Source organism: Zootoca vivipara, chromosome 6 (assembly GCF_965207765.1).
Source record: "Zootoca vivipara chromosome 6, rZooViv2.hap1.1, whole genome shotgun sequence".
In the NCBI taxonomy this organism is placed as follows: Eukaryota; Metazoa; Chordata; class Lepidosauria; order Squamata; family Lacertidae; genus Zootoca; species Zootoca vivipara.
In genome coordinates, this window is record NC_142589.1 from 59,076,428 (window position 1) to 59,094,789 (window position 18,362).

At 46.4% G+C, this 18,362-nt stretch overlaps 1 protein-coding gene and 1 long non-coding RNA gene across 4 annotated transcripts in view; one reads left to right on the plus strand and one right to left on the minus strand.

Moving 5' to 3' along the window:
- Nucleotides 1-10,132, minus strand: part of LOC118087900 (uncharacterized) — a 35,470-nt gene extending 25,338 nt beyond the window's left edge. Inside the window, exons 1-2 of one of the 2 annotated variants that reach the window (XR_009557747.2) lie at nucleotides 9,895-10,132; nucleotides 7,881-8,164 (exon numbers count right to left, since the gene is read on the minus strand). This is a non-coding gene — a long non-coding RNA (uncharacterized LOC118087900). The remainder of the gene's footprint in view (nucleotides 1-7,880; nucleotides 8,165-9,894) is intronic. The other variant, XR_004692876.3, reaches the window with a different exon arrangement.
- Nucleotides 10,133-11,133: 1,001 nt separating this feature from the next.
- The window catches only part of MFSD2A (MFSD2 lysolipid transporter A, lysophospholipid), a 36,886-nt gene continuing 29,657 nt past the window's right edge, over nucleotides 11,134-18,362 (plus strand). The window contains exons 1-3 of one of the 2 annotated variants that reach the window (XM_035119051.3): nucleotides 11,134-11,549; nucleotides 17,129-17,254; nucleotides 18,192-18,316. In XM_035119051.3, the coding sequence (XP_034974942.3) occupies nucleotides 11,460-11,549; nucleotides 17,129-17,254; nucleotides 18,192-18,316 (341 nt within the window). In that variant the 5' untranslated portion in view covers nucleotides 11,134-11,459. Of the gene's footprint in view, nucleotides 11,550-11,656; nucleotides 11,759-17,128; nucleotides 17,255-18,191; nucleotides 18,317-18,362 lie in introns of those variants that run through there. The other variant, XM_060275813.2, reaches the window with a different exon arrangement.

Below are 18,362 nucleotides of genomic sequence, written 5' to 3' on the forward strand. Positions count from 1 at the left end.
GACCCAGAAGTGTGTGTTGTGTGTGTGTGAAATTAGTAAGCCTCATCAGTGGAGCATGCCAAATCATAGAATTGTAGAGTTGGAAGGGACCCTGAGGGTCATCTAGTCCAACCAATGACAGAATGTTATGTGGTTCTGATTCATAATGTTCATGTTCAGACATTCAGACACTGGTGTGTGGCACAGGCAGGAAGTATCTGACACACAGAGAGAGACCCTTTCCACCCACGAATATTTCAGTTAGAGACACTTTTTTCTCTCTGCAACAGCAGGATACTGCACTCTGAGGAGCTTGCCAACATTTCAGAAGCAAAAATAGGGACATGATTGTAACATCTTAATTTCCACACCAAGCTCTCTCCTGCTTTCTCTCCCTCCCTCCCTCTCTCCCACACTCACACATACACTATTACACATGTAGTTTGTAAGGGTGCTGGGAGTTGTAGCTCTGTGAAGGGTGAACTAGAGTTTCCTAGATTGTCCTACAAGTGTTAATGAAAAGTTCAGAAATTTACTTCAGCAGCTGTAGTGTGTGAAATTGAATGTTTGTGTATCGGACAGTACTTTTGGGATCATTCACAGGAGATGTTGCAGCTGTTATCTGCTCCTAGACCCTGCTGAAGGGGCAGAACCCTGAAAAACTCTAGGTATTCTCCCTAAAACTATTTAACAAGGCATCCTCGTCAGGCAAAAACAGACATCGATTTTACCAGCTACTTAGCAGAAAATAGGGTAAATAAGGACAGTTGGCGTATATGGTAGAAAGACACCTCTAGTGTAACAATTTGCCAAAGGGTCGCTGTATTGCTCTTTGAAGGAAAATCAGGAAAGAGTTTTGTGACATCTTAAAGACTGACAAATTTATTATGGCAGAAGAAGAAGAAGAAGAAGAAGAAGAAGAAGAAGAAGAAGAAGAAGAAGAAGAAGAAGAAGAAGAAGAAGAAGAAGAAGAAGAAGAAGAAGAAGAGTTTGGATTTGATATCCCGCTTTATCACTACCCAAAGGAGTCTCAAAGCGGCTAACATTCTCCTTTCCCTTCCTCCCCCACAACAAACACTCTGTGAGGTGAGTGGGGCTGAGAGACTTCAGAGAAGTGTGACTAGCCCAAGGTCACCCAGCAGATGCATGTGGAAGAGCGGAGACACGAACCCTGTTCCCCAGATTACGAGTCTACTGCTCTTAACCACTAACCCACACTGGCTCTCTGCACCCTGAGGAGCTTGCCATAGGCTTTCATAGACCACAGCCCATTAGACGTGTGAAGTGCAATCTTCAAATGAAAAGCAAATATACACGTGAAATGCAAAAAAGTGGAAATTACCCAAAAGCAAAAAAGTTACATGAAGTTGTTGTGGTGAGGAAAGTAACTCAAGAGTGCTGGCTAGAGAGATGGTGGGGCTGTGGAGTGGGTGTGTGTGTGTCAGTGGGTGGCATCTTGAATAGGGAACAAAAGATGTGACAAGGAAGTACGGAGGGTGAGGAAGACCTGCAGCCTGCTCTGGAGGGCTGTGTAGTGGGGTGGGGTGGGGCTCTAGCCCTTTCTGGTGCCTGTTTACTAACAAGTAAAGCACCCACTGAATCACACAGCCTTCGCATACCCTCCAACATTCCTCAGGTTAATAGGTATGTCCCTATTTTCATCTGAGGAATGTTGGAGGGTATGTGTTCAAGACCTGAATGTGTGCCACCATATTTCTCACATGTGAGCCTCCACCTGTGTCTATGCCCAAGCACAAGTTTTCCCACCTCAGTGAGTACTGTGCTGCAGAGTTGAGGCAGTTATTTTTAGGCGCACAATAGTGGAGGGTGTGTAAGGTTTCGTGGGTACTGCTGACAGTAGCAAATGGGGCAATTCAAATCTTTCAAATGGAGCAAGAGGCAGCTGATCTTGTTCCACTGGTTTACATCAGATTTTGAAATGGGTGGAAACAAGCAAGGGGTGTGCAGGGGGTGTCAAGCATGCTTGTATGTATATTTCAGAACCTTTTTTAAATGTAAAAGCTGTACATTTCTTGGGGTGGGGTGGGGGAATTCTGAGCTCCCCCTCCCCTTGAGCATTTCTGCAGTGAGCCTTTTTTTGCATACACTTTCCAGCAGACTGTCTTCACTTTGGCCTCCATCATTCCCCAGAGGTTCCTCCAACGCCAGGAGAGGAGGACGTGCTGTGCTGGGGGCACCAGTGTGGGGGCACCAACTTTGTGCCCCCTCAGAAACCCACACCTGGGTCCTTGGCCCCTCTGGCACTCCCGATGCCACACCCCTGGAGGAACCCTCAAACAAAGGGAAAAACACAGCTCTCCAAGCCCTTCTGTCTAGCCCTCGAGACTCTCCCAAGGTCCCAAAACTCTCATTCACATTTTCAAATTCTTCTGATCCTCCTCAGATCCTCCTCAGTTTTGTTGTTACCAGGCCGTTCAACAGAAACGCTTACTAGATACCTTCTAGCAGATTTTAACCCAGTGCACGAAGAATGTAGCTAAATTCTGTTACTACGCGTCAAGACTAAGACACGCCGTGACATCAATAACAATGATAAAGCCGCCTATTAATTCTCAGCGGACAACAGTTAAAGGGAACTATCCCTCATTAAATTTTAACCCATTTTTAATTTAAAATAGGATTATGAAACAGTATTGTTCAAAGATCATACTCAAGAACTATCCATTTTATGTATTATTGGTTTTCTTTTTTCTTTTTTTGCTGGTCTATGACCGTAATAAAGATATTATTTATATTTATTTGTTGTTGTTGTTGCTGCTGCTGCTGCTGTTGGGTTTTATTTTATTTTTAGCAAACCTGAACAATCACCCCAGGGGGGAAACTTCAGTTGAGACAGGAAATGGTGAGTTGTGATTACAACACGTTTTGGAGTCCCCAAATGTGCCGTTCACCATGATTTCATCACAAATCTACTTACTTAAATGTGGATATATGATTCACTTATAGGGTGTATTGAGTCATTGTCCCCCCCCCCTTTAGCTCAGCAGAATTATGACATCCAAATACTATGCCGTTTCCTCCAAGTTAACACAACTGTTCTCCGTTTGATCTGTATGCTGTTAAAATTGCTCCTAATATATTTCCATGCGTTGGATGTATTGGACAGTTGTCCCAGACATTGCTGAGCTAAGCTGTCACCTTTCTGCCTAGTAAGCTGCAAGATGTCAAGGGCCAACCAACGTGAGCTGGAGTGAACTGACCATAGAGCACACCTCAGTGCCCCCTGAGGAACATGAATTCTCCTGACATCCACGAAAGGCAAAAAACAGAGAGAGCAATTTGACAAAGAGCAGAAGATAGGGACCATCCCTATTGAATATTGAATATTGAATAGGAATTTGCTCCACTGTTGGGAGAGGTCACTGGTGTGTTCCTTTTATTTCTGATGTCCAGGCTTACTTGGGGGTACATTGGCTGCTTTCATTGGAGCTATGACAGGGCTGTTGGTGGAAAAGGGCGCTGTCATCATGATGCAGGAGCCAAACTGGGCTTGGGCGCTTCCCCCAGGGTCCTGGGGGTGGCCCTTTTTGTTGGCACTTGTGGAATGGCATGAAGCATTTGTAGGAGCTCTCAAAGGCACTGGGTAGCACTTTTTAAAAAAGAAAACATTACTTGGAGATCACAATCGGGAGTGAGGGGGACGGGGAGAATGGCAGTGCAGATTTTGGCTTCCTACAGCAAAATGTATAGACCCAGCACTGGTGCCATTTGATACCTGAGTCCTACTAATCATATTTACCGTTTTCAAATGCCACTGCAATCTTTCTCAACGCTTTATGATGGACAGCCACGCTGGGTGTTTGGTTTCCACCTCTGGCCAGAAGCTTCACGTGCCAGAACCTTTGGACCTACTGCAGGTGGTCTGAGCAGAGCAGAGGTTGCATCGCTGTGGCTATTAATGTTTCCAATTCCCGCAGAAGGAAAGAAACAGCAGTGCTCTCTGATAAAAACACACACAGGTCTTTGATCTCAGGTGCTATTACAAACAAGCCCTAGTCCAACATTTCCTAAGATAAAAACGGGACCACTCACTTGTACACATCTTCACCTTTATCAAGCATCAGGACAAAGGGCAGACAACTGTTTTGATGGCAGAAAAGACAGACAGGATAAGAGACGGGACTGATTGCCCCTTTGATGGGCATCAAACTATGCACTACATCACCCTTGGTTCTCCAAACAATGTCCACCTGGGGGTGCAAATACTTATCACAGCAAGTGCATGAGGAAACCCCGACAGTAACTTCTTTCATTTTGTTTTTATCCAACCCTGCTTCCAATATACTCAGGGCCTCTTGCTTTATCCTCACTATAAGCCTGTGTGGTAGATGAGGGAGGTGTCTGTTTCTGGGTTACCCAGTTACATAGCTGTCAAGTTCTCCCTTTTTAAAAGGGAAATTCACTTATGCTGAATAGGCTTCCTTGCGAGAAAAGGGAAAACTTGACAGCTATGCCCAGTTAGCATCATTTGAACCTGGGTCTTTGGAGTCAAGATCTGGTAACGTAATCTGAGGGGAACATTGGCTCTCTGGGCCAAATTCAGCCCCCCCCCCAGGGCAGCCTGTCTGGTCCTTGGGGCACTCCCTAGGCCACACCCTCTCAGTCTCACCAGCCCACAGCCCTCCCAGGCCTTCTGACTGCCCACCTCCTTGAATTGTGTCTTGAACTGTGACAATGCCTCCTGCTCACTTGGAGGGAGGACTGGTAGGCTTCTGATTTCTACGTACATGGCTGGCAAGTCACTGCAAAGGTAAGAACATCAGACTCTCTGCTCCTTGTGCCTCTGGCTCCACCCACCCAACCCCCTGGCCTGTAGACCCTGGAAGGTAGTACCCCAACAAGGAATGCAGTCCTAAGGCTGAGAAGGATTCCCTGGCTCTGCTCCGACTGACTTTCAATTACGGCAAAGTGACTTCTGCAGAGGAGTAGAAAATCAGACCAGAGGAAGGACCATATGCAGCTTTTGCCTCTTCATGCCTCTGCTCTAAATTGCCCTCCACACACACACACACACACACAAAACCCTGTTTTTCCATAAAACAGCCATCTAGCAAGTTACATGAAACACAGAGATGGGCCTTGAATTCATGGCTTAGGCAGGGGTGAAGAACCTCAGGCCCAGGGGTCAAACACAGTCTTCCCTGTCTTGCCTGCAGGACTCTCCTGAGCCACACTCCCTGCTACCTTCCTTCAGAGTTTTTGCCTGGCTGGAATGTGTCCTTGAACTCTGATAATATTTCTTGCTTGCCTGGTTCGAGATAATTGCATAGTGAGTTTGGACATCTGATTACTGTGAGCAAGGCTATTAAGTATATCACAATCCCACAGACATTATGAACAGGAGCAACCCTAACCTGAGATAATTGCATTGTGTGTTTGGACATCTGATTACTGCGAATGAGATTATTATGTGATTGTGTACACCAGGGGTAGTTAACCCCTTGGGCCCAAGGGCCACCTTCACAGTTGAACCTTCCAGGGGTCACATGCCAGTAGTGGGTGTGGTCGCTACCCTTTCTCTCTCATGTGCACAAATACACAGCTCCCCCCCCCCAATAATTCATGCAAATGATCAGTCTGATAAGCAGGGAGAGAGGGGGAGAATTGCATCCTCACCAAGAGCTGGGCAAGGCAGTCCATTCATCTCAATGCCATCTCTACTTTAATCTAGACTTTTAAGAGAAGGGCACTAAAAAGGAGATTGGATGGAGACAGATCACACCACACACCACACACATGGAGTCTGCCATCCCAAGTACTGGTTGTTTCACATTGCTTCATGCTAGCCCTGAAGTTTGTCAGGTGAGCTAGACCTGCGCAATCTGCCAGCGATCAGGAGGTGTTGTAGGTGTGTTGCAGAACTGTGTAATGATGTGTGATCACAAGTGATAGTAAAGGTTGTGGAGCAGGTTAAGTTTGTGTTACCTATGTAGTGTGCCGGAGGGCAGGCATGTACATTTTGGGGGAAATGACAGGATGCTGAGAGCCATTAACCCATAACAGTGTTACAGGTCAGGCAAAGTGACAGGACGATTTTTCACCACCGACACCACCTTCGTGCCTTTTGATTTCTCAGTACCTACAGGATGCATCTTCACTATCAGGGGCTAGAAGATGATGATTTCAGTGGGCACTTCTCCGAATTTAGCAATAGGGTCCTCCAGCCACGTAAAGTGTGCATAAAAGTACATATCTTAGTGAAACGAAATTGCATTGTTTTAGGCAACATTAATTTGCAAGAGTGTTTATATTATAAGAAATTTGCGCTAAAATGCTGACAAATTTCCATGTGAACTTTTTCTATTAAAACATTTGCAAACGGTGATCTCTGGGCTGGAAAAGTTTTGTTCTGCTGTCAAATGTCTGCATAAATAAGAATGTTTTCAAATTTATCCTTAAAGTTAATAATGATGGAGACAGGCACTAGGGAGGGCGTTCCACAACTGGGGAACTACCACTGAAAAGGCCCTGTCATGGGTCAGCACCAGCCAGGCAGCTGATGGGAGAGGTCTGTGACTTAAGGGTGATCAGGGCCCATGCTCTGTCTGCTGTCAAGGTGGATGTGCAACTTCAAAGCCCTTCCTTCTCTACCTTCTTGGGGTTCTTTATCTCTAAACTGAGCTTAGAGCAGACAGAGGGTTGTCCTCTTCAGGACATCTGGCTACCCTGAACACCTCCCAGCAATCTTGGGACCTGAAACAAGGTTGCGCAGCTCTTACAGAAACAAAGGCTTACTGTCCGCCAGAGGAATTTCCTCTCTACATTGTTCCTGTCAGCTGATCTTGAGAATCCAGTCATCCTTCCTTGGAAGAGTTATGGATGCTATGATTGGCCTATAAAACCTCAGCTGTTCCTCCTCTCCTTAGCATTAGCTAGCCTGATGCTAGCTTCCTCTAAAATTACTGGCAAGAGTCAACACACTTTGAGGGAGATATATCTTAGGTTAATAAGCCCTGTGATTAAAGCAGTGGTTTTGAAATGGAGAAATCGATCACTAGGGAGCTTTGCCTGACTCCAGTATTATATATAAAAAGTGTGCAAATATTTAAAAAGATGATTAGATGTTCCCCCATTTCCCCCCCCCCTCTGTGGGTGGATAAATTGGTTGGGTTGAGGGATTTTTTGAGCAGATAGCAGGGAAAGAGTTAAGCAACTTACCGTTTTTCTGTCTTCTGTCTTCTTACTATAGGTACTATATCTATAGTACTATAGTACCCCTATATCTTACTAGGGTACTATATCTGCTCCTAATTTCATTCTTCCCTCCTGTCAGTTGCTTTTAGTTTTAAAGTGTTTAGTGCAGGCATCCCCAAACTTTGGCCCTCCAGATGTTTTGGACTACAATTCCAATCTCCCCTGACCACTAGTCCTGTTAGCTAGGGATCATGGGAGCTGTAGGCCAAAACATCTGGAGGGCCACAGTTTGGGGATGCCTGGTTTAGTGTATCAGATTAGGACTTGAGTTCCAATCCCCACCAGGCCATGAAGCTCACTTGGGTGACCTCAGCTCAGTCTGGACCTACCTCAAAGGGTTGTTGTGAGGATAATATGAACGGGAAAGAACCTAGAGCTTTGTGAAAGCAAGGTGCATCCTGTTTTGCCTCAGCCTGCCTCATGCGCAGGCTGGCCCTGTATAAATGTAGTAATAATGCAATAAATAAAAGCTCACAGAATTACGTAAGGCTTAAGTATAAAAATGGGGTGGTTATGTTACCTGGACATTAAGTAGTAATCTACATGGAAACCTGTGTGTGTGTCTGCGCATGTGTAGGCGTTTTCCTTTAAAATAAATATTTGCCATAAATGTACTGTTATTTCCTGCATTGACAAAACTGACCACAGCTTATGTAATTCTAAAGCATTTCCTTATCAACTCTCACCATGCATGATGTCTGAAGTCATCATCTGGTGACCAGGAAATAAGAGGAAGAGTCCACATCGCAAAGGAAGAGAATAGTGATTTAAATCTACGCACATTCCTTCTCCATCCTTCCATCGACTGCTCTAGCAATAAATCCAGGTTTCTGCACTGAAAGTCTTCTCTCAAAGAGACCGGCCTTTATAACGTCGTTTTGCCGAGACTGTGAGTGACTTTTGTGTGGAGGAACGTTTAGATCAATCTTACGGCAGATGGAATCAATCTGGTCAGCTGATGGAACATCTGCTAAATGAGGAAAAGAGGTTTGGTGCTAGGTGACAGCAATGCCCAATGGCAACTCACCCCCCTCCCCCCATAAAGGACTTGATATGACCAAATGCTAGAAATAATTTCCCCTCTAAGCCCAGACAGGTGCAAGGAGCAGATAAATGGGATCAACAGGTTCCCAAGGGCTCATGCGCAAAGATAACCTAGAGTCATTTTCTTCCCAAGATGTCCTCTGTTGAATTCCAGCACTCTGTTCCAGCTGTCAGAGATATTCGAGAACAAGGAGTTCTCATGCTCAGCTAGCTTTTGTTCAGAGTGTTACATTTTTGTAGATGAAGAAAATGCTTGGATAAGTGCACTGGTCCAAAGTACAAAGAAGATGTATATGTCACAGGAGTGGCAGCAGTAAATCAGATGTGCACCCGTAAGTCATCAACATCAGATGGATGCACATTCAGGTAGGTATCGTAATGCACATTCCTATCAGCATTTGGATGGAGATGTGGCTGAATTAATTCATTAGTTAATATTTAAATTTATTAGCCTTTTCTTTACCACTGGAACTCGAAGTATACAATATTTTTAGCAACAAACAAAGATATATAGTTACGGAAAGCAGCAAAAAACCCCCCCCCACAAATCTATATTAAAATACCCCACCTTTTTCTTGAAGAAGGAATGTTTTTGCCAGGTGCCTAAAGATATGTAATGAAGGTACCAGGCGAGCCTCCCTGGGGCGAGCACTCCACAAGCAGGGAGCCACCACTGAAAAGGCCCGTTCTTGTGTTGCCACCCACCAGACTTCCCATGGAGGGGGCCTCAGATGACAATTGCTGGTTCATATCGAGCTCCTGAGCTTCATGAGTCTTTAAAAGCTACAGTTTGAATTGGACCTGGATTTATTTATTCGTTATACATTTCAGTCCTTCTGCTCAAATGGAATTCAAGGAAGCGAACATGTGGTTCCCAGGGGGTCTTGACTTTCTTAGTTCAGGCCTTTTTCAGGGCAGAGGGACAGTTAACCAAACATATTTGGTGTGGGAGAGAAACCCTCAAAACTGCACAGCCAATCAGACCAAATGCCAGTCTGCCTAGTTGCTAAGCAACACCTCCACTCATCTCCCTCTTGGCTACTTGATTTTAACACTAACAGAATGAACCCCTTCCAACAGGAATTAGTTAGCTCCCTATGTTCCCAGGCTATTGTGTAGTGAATGCATCATGTTTGAAGCAGCCTTGATGCTCTCAACAATAGGGAAGATGTTTAGCGTAAACACACACATTGTATACACATAACACAGTAGTAAGATGGTCAGGCCTAACCACCTGTGCCACGATGACTGGGTGGGTGGGGGAAGGGAAGCAAACTTCTGTCAAGTTTTTAGTAGATTACTGTGTTTTATTGATTACTGTGTTTTATTTTTCTGTTGGAAGCCGCCCAGAGTGGGTGGGGTATAAATAAATTATTATTATTATTATTATTATTATTATTATTATTATTATTATTATTATTATAGAACACCTTCCTTTGAAATTCTCCTTTGGAGCTGCTACAAATTTTTGTAGCCCATAAGATCTGAAAGGGACCAGGCTAAGAAGGGCTGCCATGAAAGCATCCAAAGGCCACACCCCTGACTCCTCCCAATTTTAACCATTAGGCCCTGCTGCCCTAATGGAGCCAGCACAAACAGTGGCTCCACACACAAACACACCTCACTTCACCTTATAACCCAGGGGTGCCAACTTACCCTCAAGATTGTGGGTGCCCGTCGCTGCAACGCGGACGTGTGATGTCACATACCTGCACATAGTTATATATCACATACAGGCGTGCGCGTGTGATGTTGCATGTCTGTGTTGCTGCAGCTAGCAGCAGCGGCAGCTCCTCTTCCTCCCCCTCTCCACAGCCACCAAGGCACCCTTTTCCACAGGCTCGGACTTGGAGGCAGAGAGACTCTGCCTCCACATCTGAGCCCCTCCCCCCCCAAAGGGTGCCTCTTTGACTGGCTGAGGAGGGTGGAGCTGAACTGCTTCTCTCTCAGGGGCAGCACCGCTTATAGCACCGCTGCAACTTTATAGTCAATTATATTTATTGTGGGTGCCCAAGCACCCACTGCCCCCTGGAGTTGGCTCCTATGTCATAATCAGTGCACTAGAAACAAAGTCTATTTTCAAAGGGCCTAAAGAAGATGCGGTTGATGAGTCCAGTTGATGGGGAGTTGTGGTCCAGCAATGTCTGCAGCCCTGATGTTGGGAAAGATTGAGGGCATAAGGAGAAGGGGACACAACAGAGGATGAGATGGTTGGACAGTGTTCTCGAAGCTACCAACATGAGTCTAACCAAACTGCGGGAGGCGGTGCAAGACAGGAGTGCCTGGCGTGCTATGGTCCATGGGGTCACGAAGAGTCGGACACGACTAAACGACTAAACAACAACAACAACAATGTCTGCAGCCCCACAACTGCAGCCCCATTCCAGGCCTATATAAATGAATATTTGGGGGTGGGGAGGATACGAATGAGACGTGCCTCTTTTCTTTATTTCAGGAAGCAGTTTGCACCTCCCAAATTTGGGAAGTGCTAGTGTAAGCGATCTGGTAAAGCCTGACGCTTTTAGCAGCAGTGGATACGGATGGGATTAGATCAGTTTAAGAATAATGTCTCAGGGACTTCGGAAAGCCGTGATCACAATGTAAAAACGGCAGGCAGGTGGAGGGGCTAAAATTAGGATCCGAGATTGTCTGCTTCGGCGAGGAGGAGGCAAGGCAGAAGGCTATGGGTAAATTGGGGGGGGTGTTTGCACCGGCGCAGCCGCTGATTGGCTCTCGCGTTATATTGGGTGGCGCCTCCAATTATGGGTACAGGAGCAAAAGCGGATCAGGGCTGGTGGGTGTGCGCTGGGCAGCTGCCAGCCCACACCCACCAGCCCTGGGGCGAGGGGAGAGGGCGGGTCTCATGTGTAAGAGGGCGGGGCCTGCGCTAGCAGCGTGCGACTGAAATTCAATCTGCTTCGAGCCGTTCATTCATTCACTCACTTTTGGGCGGCTTCGAGCGGGATCTTCGCCTTGGGAAAAGCGAAAGGAAACGCCACGCCGCTCTGTTCTTGCGAGCGCGCTTATCTGGCCATCTAATACTGTACGTCGTGCTGCTTTGTCGACGGGGTACTTTCACCTGCGAAAAGGCAAAGCGAAGAGCGACCAATCGAGCAACAAGGAGACGAAAAAAGCGAAGGAAGCAAGCAACGAAGGAAAGAAAAGACCAGTGAAAGGATCGGGGCAGGGTTTGGGGTTGGTTTTTTTTCTTTTTTTGCCAAATGGCCAAAGGAGAAGGAGCGGAGAGCGTTGCAACTGCGGGTCTTTTGCAGCAAAGTATCTTGAAGCAAGAGGAACTGATACGTCCCAAGGTACGTAAGGAAAAATGTGGGAGAGGGGGAGTCCTCTTTGGGAGGTTGGGCCGGGGGTGGGGTGGGAGTTTAGAAATCCCCAAGGGATTTGAAGCCGCGATCATCGCACGCTGGGGAGGAGGGGAGTTCCATCGGGCATTACTCTCGAGGAGGCATGGCTAGGAAGTCCGGGGCTGCCACGTCCACGTGAGTGGATCCGGATGGCCTTTGTGAGTTTCTTCTGCTTCTTCAAAGGGCCGTGCATTGTGTGTGCAAGAGAGAGGTTTTGGAGCAGAAACCGGACTCTCGATCCTGCGATTCCCCTAACGCCGGGATGAGGATCGTGGCTTCAAAGCGATGTGGCATATCCGAATCCCGTCGGGATTGGGGCGTGGGGGGGGGGGTGACGGGAGGACTCCTTGTAAGGTTTATCCGTCCAGATGAGAGGAGGGGAACGGCTTTGTCAAGGCTGGATTTTCTCGGGAGGCGCCTCAGCGCGCGAGCGCAGCTGGAGTGGAGGGCCGGGCCCATTACTCCGGGCTGAGCTCTGTGCGCGGGACGCAGCGCGGTCTCTCACCGCCTCTTGCGCGAGGGGTGCATTGGATCCCCCTGCGCTCCTTGCCTTTTTTCCCAGACAACCTCTGTATGGTAGTAAATGGGCTCTAAAGGCCTCCGAGCCGTTCAAGTTCATTCATTAGAGACAAGGGCAAACTTTCCTTAAAGGCGCCGCGTTCCCTTTACTCTCGATGGGTGGGGGTCGCTGTTTTAACTTCCTGGCAACTAGAAAATCAGACTGGTTCCCGCTTTGTCATATGCATATACACAGCGGAGTGGGAGGTCCAGGTGGAAGTAAAGAGGATGGGGAGCATAAAGTAATTGATTTATGGGGTGTCTGTACTAATGCAAAAACTTAATACATTTGTTTTTGTAAGCTAAACTCTATGTCTAGTTTTTAACTCTAAAGTTTAGAGTCTAAACTTTGGAGGAAATGGCTATGTTCCTTCTCCCCCACTGTCAGAGGCAATGTTCTTCTGAACACTGAGAATCACAAGTGGGGGGAGTTTTGCTGCTGGACTAAATGGGCCACTGACCTGATCCAGAAGGACTATTCTTGAGTTCTAACCATGACTTCCAAGATGGGATTTTGACCTGTTGGCTTCCTCTTATGACTCTTGAAAACTCTGGAGAATCTGGGGCAGAGGTGTGATGAAGCTGGTCAAAAGAAGCTGGGCATTAAATAAAAACTGCCAGTGCTGGTAGTAGATAGTATTGATCCTTATTCCAGGACTCGAAAGGGTATCGTTGAACAGTTTGCAGTATGTTGAATGGGTGCAAAATGTATGTGGAAATTTCACCTACCCAAGAAGGTTCTTGTGTGAATGAATGAAGTAAGGAGTGTAATTTAAGGGGTTTGGAACTGCACATGAGTTAGGATTAGAGACAATGACTTTCAGTGAACCTTGGGTTAAAAGCAGAGAAACACAATATTTCTTGAATGGGACCAGCCGCCTGTATAAAGCAGGGGTGCTATTTTGCAGTGTGTGTTTCCCCCCCTATAAGGGGGAAAGGTCCACTCATTCAAGCTTGAATTGCAAAAAGTCAATATGCTACAAGAGCATGTGTGGTTGCTTCAGAGTTAGCAATGTTATCACTCAACATAGGTCAGAGTTATTAAAAAGGGTGGTGGGATTTTTGCCTTTGGCATGCACGCTTCATACCCATTTTAATTGTTTGGTGCATAGTGTAAAAGTGCTCCTGAGGAGCAATCCTACGGAGCCTGCCACACAGCTGATGGTGGGGGCAAAAGCATCCCTCACCCCATGAAATGCTTTGCAGGCTTCTTCCAGTCTTAGTTGCAACATCCCTACTGAAGAGTTTGACTCCTTGCAGCAGAAAGGAAAGGCGAGAAGCACAGAGGTGCCTTGCTCAAGGTTGCCTGTTGTTGAATTAGTATCAGGATTGGCTTCTGGTAGTGGAAAGCCCAGACCTCACTCCTTGCAAAGGCTTTGGAGACTCATTGTTACAGCAGCCCCTTGTGCTGTGCTGCATGGGGTAGCTCAGAACTTCCCGCAGGGCGCTGTTGATGGAGCCCGCCTCCTGGGGAAAGTGTACACCAGTGCCGCTGAAGTACGTGTCTCTTTCAGGGCCTCTCCCTTTCCAATTGCCAATTCCGGGGCTTGGGGGGGCGGGTAGCTGCCCCAGCTGTTCTCCCTGCGAATGCAGCTGTGCCGTTAAACTTGGCAGCTGGATTGCTTTGCAGAATTAGGCTTGTGTTAGTCCACTGGCTCCATTTAAAGCAGTTGGCTTTGCTGCTTTCTAGAGAAGTTTGCTTGTTATCTGTAAGTCAATCCCCCTTTGTTAATCTTCTAGATTAAATTCAGACCAGTGGATCCAGGGAGCTGTGCGCATTGTTCTTCTTTTCTGCTTCCGAGTTTCCTGTATAGATAGATGGAGCAGTTGCATTGTCAGGCAGCCACGTGGAGCTTATGCTGAATAATCTTACTGAAAGAGTAAGGCAGGAAATGTGTGTTTGCGTACTCCCTGCCCACCAATTCAAATCTCACTTTTGCCATAGATTCAGTAGGTAGGCTTTTGTGGGTTGCCCTCTGTATCTCAGCTGTGCCTCCACCTGAAAAATGGTGTTAGTAATACTGGCCTGCTTTATGGGGCTGCTCTGAAGCTTTTCTGGGGGAGCCAATGACTTTTCAGTGCTCTGAAGTAAGCAGAGGTAACTTGTGTTGTTGGACTCCAGGAGGGCCACAGTTTCCCTATCCCAGCTGTACAGTGCAGTGTAGTGATTAAAAACAATTGTGGTGCAAACCTATACATATCTACTCAGAAGTATATGGAGATCAATGGGGCTTACTCTAATGGAAGGAAATGCATTTCAGGAGTGCAGCCTTAAAAAGAGCACCACCGCCAGGAAATGAGGACTTGGATCACAGGTGGTACTGTACTTAAGATGGAAACATTGTGGTGCTTCTCTCCAGAAAAGGTTCATATGGCTAAATACTATATATTTGTGGTGGGAGTCCTGGTTTAGACAGCCAGCACCTGCAGAGTGTGTCGTCATGAGAGCCAGTGTGGTGTAGTGATTAAGAGCGGTAGACTCCTAAGTCCGCTCCTCCACATGCAGCTGCTGGGTGACCTTGGGCTAGTCACACTTCTCTGAAGTCTCTCAGCCCCACTCACCTCAGAGTGTTTGTTGTGGGGGAGGAGGGGAAAGGAGATGGTTAGCCGCTTTGAGACTCCTTTGGGTAGTGATAAAGCGGGATATCAAATCCAAACTACTACTCCTTCTTCTTCATCAGATGCTTCATGGAGAAGGAAACCCATTTTATGTGGGGTTTAAAAAAATATCTTTAAGCACTTCATGTAACTGGTTAGAGTACTATTGCGTTATCTGACCACAGACTGAACTGTAGCAGGTACATGATATTCAGAAGCTTTAAGGCTGCACACCTATCCCAAACTCCATAGGAGTGAACCCCACTGAACTCAATGCATCTTCCTTCTGAGTAGATATTGTGTGTGCGCATGATTAACTGTAAGACCCTGATTCTTGAGAAAGGAGCAAACAAGATGGATCTCTTTGGATTGTACCTTCAAAGCTGCGTACACACTATGCATTCAAAGCTCATTCTTTTTCTCAAGGAATTCTGGGTACTGCATTTCACTAAGGGTTGCTGGGGATGATAACACTGCAAGGGGTAAACCACTGTGCCCAGGATTCTTTGAAGGAAAGAATGTGATTTGTGTGCTTTAAAGGTAATCATGTGTACAGTGATACCTCGAGTTACAAATGCCTCAGGTTGCAAACTCCGCTAACCTGGGAGAGTTACCTCAAGTTGAGAACTTCTGTACACAGTTTTACTTGGGACTGCTGCTGCTGCTGATTGGGTGTGGGGTAGGGTTATTCAGTCTTCCCAAAGGCTCGGGGTAGCATAACTGGTCTGGTCTGCATAAAAACCCTGTGAGGTAGGCTCAGTCTGAAAGAATGTGACTGACCAAAGTTCACCAGGTAGTCTTCCAAGTCCACTGCTCTACCTTTGGGGAGGGCTGCTGCATAGAGAGAGCACCATACAAAAGGTTCCAGGTAATCCCAAGTATCGCCTGGTAGGGCTGGCAAAGACTCCCCTCTGAAACCCTGGAGAGCCACTGGCAGTTGGGAAGTTTAACTGTGGCTCCCCAGATGTTGCCGGGCTTCAGTCACCCCAACATTAAGAGAACAAGGTATAGGCTAGCAGGGGGGAAGCAGTGGTCATGGAATCATAGAACTGGAAGGAACCCTGAGAGTCATCTAGTCCAAAGCCCCTGCAATGCAGGAATTTCAACATGCATCCCCCCCCATCCAATTTGAAATCATACCAGACCCTGCTTAGCTTTGCAAATGTGCTAGCATTTTAATGAATGGTGATGATGATGATATTGCTGCACCACTGGGAAATTGGTCGGTTCTGAAATTGTTACCTGTTTCAGAAGTAGGATTGTCATGGCCATAGTTTTGTATGCCGTGATGAGCTTTTTAAAAGTACGGTAAATATTCTGCAGCCTGTAAAAGATATATAAAATAAACATTTCACCCCACCCCCTGAATAGACAGGGAACAAAAAGACAGGGAGAGTTTTACTTGGTTTGCAGGAAATTAGTGTTGTGGTGTGGACTGCATTGCCACGCACGAGCAAGCAACACACCCACTCTGGGCAACTTCTGTTGTCCGTCCTTGATGCATCTCCATTGTTCATTTGAGGCAGAGCTGTTTGCAAACATTGAGTGAGCAATGTAAATCTTTGCTTGTACCGGTAAGAGTGGGGAGTAGTAAAGCTGTCTACTCAAATATGCCTTGAGCTAATACAACCAGATATGACAAGTTGCTTGGAAGTCATTCAAGGCTCTGGACTGATTAATGCAAGAAAGTGATTTTAAAAAAACAACAACCTCAACTAGTTGCAAAGTTGTTAGGTTGCCATGCTGTTCCCTTCCCACAAGAAGCTGAATATGCCCAGGAATGATTTGCATGTGTTTTATGCAGGCAGCGTTTGAAAATAACCTTTTAAGTTGGACTCAACTCTCTGAATGCACTCTCAAGATTGATCTGTGTGGATTAGTTGTGTGTTTAAGCTCACTCGCCTGTTACATGGAACACAGGTACACATTGTCTCTACACATGTACAAACGATTGTGTGAAAAACAATATGCTTGCTGATTTGTATAGCTAAATTGCTATGAATGCATAATAATAACAACTCTGGGCACACACTAAAAACTTCTCTACAGACCATATACTCATTGAACATTACAGCTGGATAACTGTGCTGGTGTGCAACTCAACTATTTGTGTACACAGTTTGTACACTTGTTGAATGTTGGCACCCTATTTGTGGCGCTACTGGGCTAGATGAATCAGTGGTGTAGCTTGCTATCCTTCACCCCCCAAAGAATTAGAATAAATGTTACAGAAATCGCTTGCCTTTTTAAATTGGTGGATTCATGAGGAAGAAAGGCAGTTTCTCTGGGTACTTGGGACACATTCTTCTGGGCATATCAGATGTTTGGTATGATGGTGGCTAATTTAGTACGTCCTGTCCTCTATTTTCCAGAGAGAAAGCAAAGGAAAGCTATCGATATGCAACAAAGTGTGTTATGCCATTGGCGGAGCGCCCTACCAGATCACTGGCTGCGCCTTGGGCTTCTTTCTGCAGATTTACCTGTTGGATGTGGCTCAGGTAAGTCTGACCTGCTTGTATGTCTGCTTTTTGAGGGGTGGCCCAAACATGATGGAATGCAGCATTCCACTGAATAACCTGCAAATTAAAACAAAAACTTGGCATTTCAGGAGAAGGGTTTTCGCTATGCCTGACAGGCCCTTGCATGAAGGCTGCCTTTGGATATACTGTAGCTAACGATATAGCATAAGAGAGCGGTTGAGTTCTACTGTTGGAGGAATGCCCATAGCTCAGTGGTGGAGCATCTGCATTGTATGCAGAAAGTGGCAGGTTCAATCCCTGGCAGGTAGGGCTGGAAAATACTTCCTGTCTGAATACCCTGGGGAGCCACTGCCCGTCAGAATAGACAATATTGAGCTAGATGGATCTATGTCCTGACTCAGTATAAGGCAGCTTTCTGTATTCCTGTGTAAATTATGTTGTTCGCAGGAGTAGCATCTCATGATGGACGTTTCTCTTCCAAGGAAAATGTGCCCTGCTAGCCACCTGGGCCCTCCAGTTTTTGATGCCTGCCTTGAAGGGTTTTTCCAAGCTCCTGACAGGCTGCAATTTTGGAGCTGCTGGTCTTTGTGTTATGGTGTCATTTCTCCCTGCCTGCTGGGCTTATGTAATGTGTGGCAGGTCACAAGTTGTTCAAGCTTAGTGGGGGCAGACAAAGACCACCTGAGATGACAAAGAACAGGCATCCCCAAACTCCGGCCCTCCAGATGTTTTGGCCTACAACTCCCATGATCCCTAGCTAACAGGACCAGTGGTTGGGGAAGATGGGAATTGTAGTCCAAAACATCTGGAGGGGCAAAGTTTGGGGATGCCTGACAAAGAAAAATGGTGCACTTGGAAAGCATAACTGATGGAACCTCATCTTGTACTCGCGTGCTTCCACACCTTCAGTCTTAAACTGCTCGACCTGAATTGGCTCTCTTCCTCTCCCGCATAGCTGGACCCTTTCTATGCATCCATCATCCTTTTTGTGGGCCGCGCATGGGATGCCATTACTGATCCACTGGTGGGTTTCTTCATCAGTAAGACGACATGGAGTCGCTTGGGACGCCTGATGCCCTGGTAAGCTGGTTTTTGCCGAAATTTGGGATTTGTACAGCTAGTCAGT